Source organism: Lichenostomus cassidix, chromosome 8, assembly GCF_008360975.1.
Source record: "Lichenostomus cassidix isolate B80296 chromosome 8, HeHo_3.0, whole genome shotgun sequence".
NCBI lineage: Eukaryota > Metazoa > Chordata > Aves > Passeriformes > Meliphagidae > Lichenostomus > Lichenostomus cassidix.
Genome location: NC_139489.1, coordinates 6,030,116 through 6,039,025, shown reverse-complemented (window position 1 = coordinate 6,039,025; position 8,910 = coordinate 6,030,116). Strand labels below are relative to the sequence as shown.

The 8,910-nt window shown below is 55.9% G+C and overlaps 1 protein-coding gene across 1 annotated transcript; it reads right to left on the bottom strand.

Annotated features, from left to right (window-relative positions):
- Positions 1 to 4,581: 4,581 nt before the first annotated feature.
- Positions 4,582 to 7,915, bottom strand: DMRTA2 (DMRT like family A2). The gene is made up of 2 exons (XM_085067628.1): positions 6,535 to 7,915; positions 4,582 to 6,347 (listed from the first exon to the last, which is right to left on the bottom strand). Exons 1-2 carry the CDS (start codon positions 7,025 to 7,027, stop codon positions 5,470 to 5,472), a joined length of 1,371 nt encoding a protein of 456 aa, XP_084923754.1. The 5' UTR covers positions 7,028 to 7,915; the 3' UTR covers positions 4,582 to 5,469.
- Between the last annotated feature and the right edge of the window lie 995 nt (positions 7,916 to 8,910).

Genomic DNA, 8,910 nt, shown 5'->3' with positions numbered 1-8,910 from the left:
ACTTTATTATGGTTAGAAGTGCTTACCAAACACCCAGGTGCAGTTAAGACTATCAGTAATAACCTGGTCTTTAAGCATTTTCATCCCTCTCGATGAACTTGCTCCCACATGAACAATCAATGAGTCACTGTAAAAACACCATCCCCTCTCTACACCAACAGCCACTTGCCCAGGCCTTGGCCTGTGTTAGAGAGTGCTTGAAATTGAGCCTTCTGACCTCTGTGCAGCACCTGGTAATACTCATCTGAAATTAGGGGCTTTTCATCATTTCCTTGAATATGTGAATCCCACCACACAGGACCACCTTACTCAGCCTGTGCAGAGAATAATCGAGCCTTAGAGGCCCCCTCAAGAAAGTCCATATATATACATAATATATATATTATTATATTAGATAACACAGCAAGTGATGCATTTTCATCTTACTCATGTAACACAGACACCAAGATTTTATTTTAGTGAGTCCTAAACATTTCTGCAGCTTTTAATACTGTATCCCAGTTCTCCCTTAGTTCTTGTGAGCCTAAGAGCCTTTCAGCCCCTCGCCCTGTTCCCTTCTGGAATTCACCCCTTCCCTCCTCTCCACCTTTCTTTTACCTTTAGGCATTATCCAGCACCAGCGTTTCTTGCCAATGTACCTTCTCCAGCTATTTCAGCTCTCACCGCTGTTATCCAGGGTGAGCCAGCTCATCCCACACCCTTTAACCTCTTCCCACCCCACGGCAGATCCCTCTCATTAACACCACCTCCCCTCATCAGCACCGCACCCTCCTTTCCCGCCGCACTCGGGAATTCCCACCAAATCCCCAGCCGCACAATTTCACGGTGAATCCAAGGCCAGGGTGGGTTTCCCTGCTCCCCGAGCTCCACCGGCCGAGCCCCGGCCGCTCCCGGGAAAGGCAGCAGCAGCTCTCGCTGGACATCATCGGCTGCTCCAGCAAGGCGCGTGGTTCCCTGGGTCAGGAGCATCTCTCCCGTTGGTTATTAGATTCCCTAATAACATAGAAATGGGGGGTAGTGGCTGAAAAGGAATAATTTTCAGGTTAAAGCACGTGTTAAAATTAAATTTTTCTTTTTTTTTTTTTCCTTTAGACAGGGTGTTGTTTATTTCTAACAAGCTCGTTTTGGAGATTAAATACGAACCAGCTTTGTCCAGTTTCGGGGGGTGTGGGGGTTTGTGCCTTTTATTTTCCGAATTTACGGCTAACAGCGGGTTTCTGGGTTTTTTCCCCTAATAAAAAGGTAGAGAAAAGTAAAGGAAACTAGAAACGAACAGTAACAGGGGGCAAATATTCTTTTGCAACAGTGTATTAGTATTTCTGTGGAAATGCTAGAGACGGAAAACGGAATGAATTTTCACGTGCCTCAGTTGGTGTTCAAAGCGGCAAAAAACCGGTCAAACCCTCCTTTCCTTTCCTCTCCCGCTGTAACTGCGCGTCCCTCGCTCGCTTCCATCTGTTGAGCTCCAGCCGTGCCGCTGCTGCCCGGGGCGAGCTGCAGCCCTCGGGGCTCCCGGGAACCTCCGCCGGCTCGTCCTACGGAGCTGCCCCTCCTCGTTCCTTTCCACCTGCTTAATCACATTTAAATATATTAAACACTTTCCTATTGTTGTTCTGGCACAGAAGTAATCGCCGCGGTTGCCATGGGGATGTGATGACAACACGGGGGCGATGCCCGCGCCGCGGGAGCAGGCAGAGGTGTCCCCTCGCCGGGGGACGTGGCAAGTTGGTGTGCCCCGGGAGCGCCGATGAGATCACGGCGGGAGAGAGGGATACCTGGGCTGCCCCCGCCCCGGGGGAGCGCGGCGGAGGGATGGCCGGGAGCGGGGCGAGGGGTGGGACGGTGAGAGCCGCGCTCCCTGCAGCGGTGCCGCCGGCGGCAGCTGTGTTTGCCCAGCGCCGGCACAAAGGCCGCCCCGGCCCGGCCCATCCCATCCCTCCGGGCTGCGGGGTGCTTTCCAGCCTGGGACACGGCGCGGCGAGTCCCAGGACGGCTGCGGCAGCGGGGCGGCAGGAGAGGCAGAGCGAGGTCGGGACTCTCTCCTCCGTCTCCAGTAAAACAAACCATCGCTGTCCCCGCTGCAGCGGCCCTGGCTGCAGCAGGACCGCCACCCTTCCCCGTCCTGGGTGTCCCCCCGGCCCCAGCAGCGCACGGGGGACACTCCGGGCCGGGGGGACACCCAGGACCCCGCTCGGAGCCTCCTCCATCCCCAGGGCCTCGGCAGCGAGTCGGGTGTGCGGCGGGGCGGGGGAGAGGCGGCTCTGGAAAGCGAGGGAGGGTAGCGGGGATTCCCCCTTCAGGCTGGAAAATCAACTGGCCAGCCTGGCAAAAGCCCCCCCGCTCCCCTCCCGGCCTCGCTCAGCGCTCCGGGCTCAGCCCCAGCCGGACCAGCAGCCTGCCCGCCCGGCCGGGATGCAGAGACAGCCTCGCAGCGAGCCGGGAGGTTCATTTTAGGTGAAGGAATGTCATTTCGCTACTAAATGGTTAGTCTAATTTGATCTTTATTATGCTGTGGATTAGGGCTGATTCATATTAAACACGAGTGCAGTTAATATAACTGCGGAACGTGTCCCGCTGTATGTTCAGCAGCCGCTGTTACAGCTCCGCCGCTTCCTGCGACCCACGGATTAAGATTTAATTAACAGGCAAGTTTGCGAGCGCTCGCCCGCAGCCTCTCTGCTTCACAAATAATTTATACTCCGTTCCGCCGATTTTTATTCAAGTGACAGCATTTTATTTTACTCCAAAAGGGACCTGAATATTTTATGTTCTGCCAGAGGCATCTGTATACGAACCTCTCCGAGGCAGCTCCAAACCCGAGGGATTTTTTTCTTTATTTTCTTAAATCTAAGGGAATTACTTCAGTAGGACAATTTATCAGATTCTGTTACTCCCCTCCCTCCTCCTACTCCCCCCAATTTAACAGCCTAAACTACCCATATGAAAGTTAATCGTCGTGATCCCCATTGTCGGCTGTATAAATCCAAGCTCAAGCCAACCTCCAAGACACGGCAACAATTCTGATAAATTGTCCTGCTCGCCTAACTACACAAGAATGGCTTTTATAATTAAAAGGGGAGCTGAGTTAAATCAACAGCTCCTAAGCCCTTCTCAACAGGGCTAGAATGGGAGAAATGTGGCGACCTGATTTCTTTAAGTAGCAGCTCTTTGTAGCCCGTTCATAATCCTAGATATGGAAACCCATCCTGCACAAAGTCAGCTGCCAACGAAAAAAGAGGGGGGAAAGAGGAAAAAAAGTTTATTCAGATGCTCAAAGTCCATCTTTTTTTTTTTTTTTTTTTGCAGTCTAACATAACCCTAGCACTTTATAACCAAACAGACAACTCCTTTTCCAATTAAAGTGGAATTAGGAAACTCAATCAAATTAGCTCACTATTAAAGCCCTTCTTTATTAAACCGTTTTATTGTAGTAATATTAAGTTTCACCCGCTCTTGGAACACGAGACTTTAAAAAGTTTCCCTTGTGATATTGATTTGGCTGCTCCCAGGATGGATCAGGGTCAAAAGTATTTGCCTAGGTGTAATCTGTAATATTTACTTACTTTTTTTGTCAGGTTTTTGGTTTTGTTTTGTTTTGCTTTTTTTAAGAAAATCTTAAAACTGTATCCAAGTTGATCAATCACATGCAGGAGGGAAGAGCTGCATTTTGATGCAATTTGATTTTACCCAGGAGCTTCCTTCCATAGCTGCAGTGGGACTCCTCTCCTCCCAGCCCCACCAGTATATTAACTGGTTGGTAGGAGCCTCGCTGGCAGCTCCCAGCCAATGTTTACACAGTTATATTTGAAGTGAGAAAGTAAACAGTCCAGCTGTGCCACGGAGCGGTTCGGTGGGATTAGGTTTCCATACCAACCAACTTTAGGAGCTTTTACAGTCTTAATTCAGCCATGCACTGAACTTGTTCTTTGTGAGTAATAGTTTTCCTGGGCCAAACACTCCCAGGACTGGCAAGAAAGTCACGCTCCGGCCTTGGGCAGGATCGCCTCTCGGGATGCACAGGGCAAGCCCGCTGCCCCCGCTCATCCCAAAACAGAAATAAATACAGGCAGGAAAGCCCTTCTCACTTTCTGATCTTGGAGAACATTTGGATACCGTTGCCACAAAAGTGAGGAAAATAAAAATTTTTTAAAAGCCACGTGAGTAGCCTTTACTCTCGGGTGAGGGTGAAGGACACACAGCTCCGAAAACAGAGAAACCTTTCTGCACATCCTCTCTGCACTGACCGTAACTCATCCACATCTGCCACAAACACAACCTGAAAAAAAGTCATTATTATAGATCCCTTTGCTTATTTTGACACAGAAGCAACCAAAACGCACAGTCCAATTTCAGATGCAAGGGGGAGGTACCTTCCCGAGGCTATACAGCTGCAGTCAGCAAGGTGGGATTTGTTTTAACCAGGCTTCTCCTTGCGACAATGCCATATTTCCTAAATGCGACAAAAAACATCAAGATAGTGAAAGGAGAAATCCTGCTAAAATTTCTACCCCTGTAGGTTCCCCCTCAACCCCAGGTGTAAATAAGAAAAATACCAGAACCAGAAATAAACGTATTTGACAATTTCAGTAGATAAGGAAATTGATCTTGCTTGTATGCTTCATTTTTATTTATAAATTTATCTGAAGAGTATCTAGTTTGACCATGATAAAAATGTAGTAAACATGTTTTTACCGTTTGCATAAACTTTAAATATTGACTGTACTTGTCAAATGAATTTCCCAGAACACACTTCCATCATCTCATAAAATACCACTTGCCATTCATAAGACCGATTTTTTTTTTTAATAGAAAATAACATTTATTTCTATGAAATGGAAACACAGAGTTACCTGTTAGAAACAGCAAGAAGTTTGCTACATCAGAACAAGAAAGCAATTTTCTTGCAGATCACAAATGAAGGAGGCTTATTAAACCGTCATACACCATTGGCGCCGGGGTCCTACGGACAGTTACAAATATATCTACTTTCCAATGTTATATACAGACCATAACGTTTCTGGGGGCGGGAAGGAAAAGGTTTTCAATTTTACAATGTTTCATCTATATGCCTGGTAAGTATTACAATGCGCTGTCTAAACCTTTAGCTTAACGTTAATACCAAGTTCACCTACGAGTTACATTAATAACTTAGATTTCCATTTTATAACATTATACACTTGCTAGTATACATATATATATATATGTATGTGTGTGGGAAAGAGCGTGTGTGTGTGTGTGTGTGTGCACACCCCACGACGCACTGAGGATATCCATGCTTATGGCCATAAGCAACAAAGAGCGACTCATGTCTGGACAATGAAAGTGCACCTTTATCACCTTAATACACCTACGTCTGTCCGCGCCGGGCTCTGCACGCAACCACCGCCTGCACGGGCCAGAGAGAGCCACCCGCCTCCATCCACCCGTGCCTACCTAGCTACCTCTACACAGACGAGCTCTAGGAAGCCGCTATTGCTTCTCGGGGGTGTTGTTGACCATGGGCCCGTAGAGCCCGCTGGAGTACACCTGCTCCTTGTGCACGGCGGAGCGATCCCGCATCAGGTCGCTGAAGGCGTAGTCCACGGGCGGCCGGAAGCCCAGCGTGGGCATTAGCCCGGCCGTGGAGTAGGGGGTCATGAAGGCGAGTCCCCGGCTGTGCGCCGAGTAGGCGAGGCGCAGGGGGTTCAGTCCCAGGTGGGTGCCCAGGGGGTAGGCGCCGGCCTCGGCCCCGAAGTGCGTGGCGTTGGGCTGCAGCGGGGAGAAGGCGGAGCGGCTGCCCAGCGTGCCGATGGCCGGGGCCATGGCGCCGGCGATCAAGGGCCGGTGGTGGGCGGCGGCGGCGGCCGGGGTGGGCGGCAGGCCCTGCAAGGCGCCGTCCCGGGCCCAGCCCTCCTCGGGGCCCTTCTCCGGGCCGCGGTTGTTGAGGATCTGCTCGATGGCCTGTACCACGTCCCCGCCGCAGCCCTGCAGCACCAGCTCCAGCACGCTGCGCTTGTGCGCCGGGAAGACGCGCGTCAGGATGTCGATGGGAGTCCGCTGCCGGCCGCCGGCCGAGGGCGACGGGTCCTGCTCGTCCTTGTCCGCCTCCGAGCCCGAGTCCGAGCCCAGCGGGCTGATGGAGCCCGGGCTCTCCTCCCCTTCCTTCGGGCCCTTGGAGACGGGTGAGCTCAGGAACGACTCGCCGTCCCCGTTCTCCGAGCCCGAGCCGTGGCGAGCATCTGGGGAGGAGGTGCCGGGCACGGACTCGCCGTCCGGGGAGAGTGGCTTCCCGCCCGCCTGCTGCGGGGTGACGGCGCGGCTCGGCAGCAGCGTCTTGGGGAACAGCTCGAACTTCTGCATCTTGGACTCTGCGGGTCGGGAGGGGCAGAAGGAAGAGAGACCGTCAGTGCGGCTGCCCCCGGCGGGCCCCGCGGAGCGCCCCGGCCGTCGGCGAGGCCACCCGCCCGCAGGTCCGCGCCCCGCTCATCTCCCGCCGCCTGCCCGTGCCCCTTCCCTCCATCAGCACCGCTCCGAGGGCGCGCAGCGCGGCCTTACCTGAGGCGCCGGCGCCTCCCTCGCCGCCGCCCCCGGCGCAGACGGAGCCGAACACCTCGTACGCGGGCCGGGGCGGGATGATGCCGTTGGCGGCCGCCAGCGCCAAGCCCTCGGCCGTGCCGTAGAGCAGCTGCAGCTCACGGGCCTCGTTCTCCTCCTGCGCCTGCTGCCGGCGCAGCGCCACCTGCGCGGCCATGACGCGCTGGCGCTCGGCGATGAGGGTGCACTTGGCGCACATGCAGTCCTTCCAGCGGCAGTACCGCTTGTGGCCCTTCAGCGCCGACACCACCCCGTGGTTGCGGCATCGGGCGCACTTGGGCGTCCGCGGGTACTTCTCGGCCGCCCGCAGCAGCAGCGGCGGCGCCCGCAGCAAGCTCCCGGCCACGCTCACCGGCAGCGTGGCCGCCGCCGCCGCCGCCGCGGCCGCCACCGAGCTGGGGGGCACCGGGGGGGGCGCGGCGGGCACGCTGGGCAGCTCCGACCGCAGCTCCATCCCGGCGAGCCCGCCCCGAGAGAGCGGCCCCCCCTCCCCGGCCTCCCCCAAAGCGACGCGGGGCGGGGGAGCCCCCGCGCCGCACCCGCGCTCGGGCGCGGAGAAGCTCCCGGTAGCTTCGAGCGCGATCACGAGTGGGGAGCACACGGAGCCCCGGGAGCGGGCATGCAAACCCCAGCGCCTGTCCTCTCGCCTCGCTCGCCGCCCCCGTCCCCCCGCAGCGGCACACGGCCCCGGAGCGGGGTTCAAGTGAGGAGGGGCCCGTCAGGAGCCGTTCCGCGCCCTCCTCCCCGCCGCGCCCGAAAAGCAAAGCTAACACAAGAAAATCCAAGAAAACTTAGATCGCTCTCGCTTCCTTGCTCTCCGTGCGCATCTGGCGGGCCAGCACCAAGTCCATCGCGCCAGGCTCAAAGCCGAGCTCTCCCGTCCGCGCTTGCGGGGTCGCCGCTCCCCACGGCGCCCCGGTGCAACCCGAGCTGCTCCCTAAGCTCCGCTCCCCCGTCCCCCTGTAACCGCAGCCACACACTAGCAGTGTCCTTTCAAAGAACAATCCGGCACCTTCAACGATAGGATCCCTTGCCACGAGCCGCAGAGGCTAAAATCCAGCAGAGAATAGCGGGAGGAAAAAAAAAAAAAAACCGCCCCGTCTCCCGAGCAAGCACCTCCGCAGCCGGGCGGAGGGGCCGGGCTCATCCGCCGCGGCGAGCCCCGAGCAGGCGGCCGGCGTCGGGGCGGGCAGAGCGGCGGTCGGGGCCGGGCAGGGCCGGGCGGAGACCCCCGGGACGCGGCGCGGCCCTGGCGGTGCGTGCGGCCGGAGCGGAGCGGAGCAGAGCGCGCTGCCCGCCGCGCCGCGCGCCGCCACTCGCGCTATTGTTGCGCCCCGCGTTGCCATTAGGCAACATTTGACAACAATGTGGCGCTTGCCATTGGCCAGGGCCCGCAGCAGCCGCGCTGATTGGCCACCCCGCGCTCCGCCGGGCCGCCCGAGCGCGCCGCGCCCGCGGAGAGCCGGGAGCGACCGGGGGGCACCGCGGGGACAGCGGGGCAGCGTGGGCGTGGGTGTGCCTGGAAACACTGCCCGCTGCCCCGCCACCTGAGAGTTGGGCTCTCTTTTCCTTTTCTTTTCTTTTTTGTTTTTTTTTTTATTCATTGGAAACGGTACTTGCCAACTGTTAGGATTTTTTTTTCCGGGGTGTTACTTGTCAAAAGGGGAGGGGGGAATATGCTGTGGAAGGTGACAATTCAATTTATGGTCTTTCCCCTCCCCTTGGAGATTTTGTTTTATAATAGTACGTAACGATGCCTCTTTCCTTCCCATTTCCTTCCTTCCTTCCTTCCTTCCTTCCTTCCTTCCTTCCTTCCTTCCTTCCTTCCTTCCTTCCTTCCTTCCTTCCTTCCTTCCTTCCTTCCCTCTCTCCCCTCTTTCTCTCTCTCCACTCCCGCAGGTGAATGCACAAGTGCTGCCGCAGCAGGAGAAGCCCGAGGTGAGTATGATTTTCCATCCTTTCGATGCACTTTAGCCTGGGGGAGCCCAGCCCGCCCTTCTCTCCCCAGAAAGTAAAGTTCCTTCTTTCTTTCTCCTGCCAGCTCTTTGCGTGACTACATGTTCAACAGGCGCCTTCCCCGCGGGGACAATAATCCCGAGGGACTGATTTTTGAGGAGGAGGAGGCTGCCGGGCTGGTAACTGTATATTAACCCCGGAGCTTTTGTTTTAGCATCAGCCACCGGGCTTTGACGTCACCTTCGCTGGTAGCGGGAGGAGGTAGCACTTCGGTGGGAAATAACGCCGTCTCCTTTCCCCAGGGCTCTCCCGTCTCTTTCCCACGAGGGATCTGCGTCCTCCTCGGCACTTTCTAAAGTACTTTTTCACACGTGTCCGTAA

Excerpts from the sequence above, each read along its gene's own strand:
- DMRTA2 (XM_085067628.1), bottom strand. The coding sequence starts at position 7,027 with ATGGAGCTGCGGTCGGAGCTGCCCAGCGTGCCCGCCGCGCCCCCCCCG. Across the intron at positions 6,348-6,534 it reads GGGAGGCGCCGGCGCCTCAG|AGTCCAAGATGCAGAAGTTC; the intron begins GTAAGGCCGCGC and ends CCCGACCCGCAG.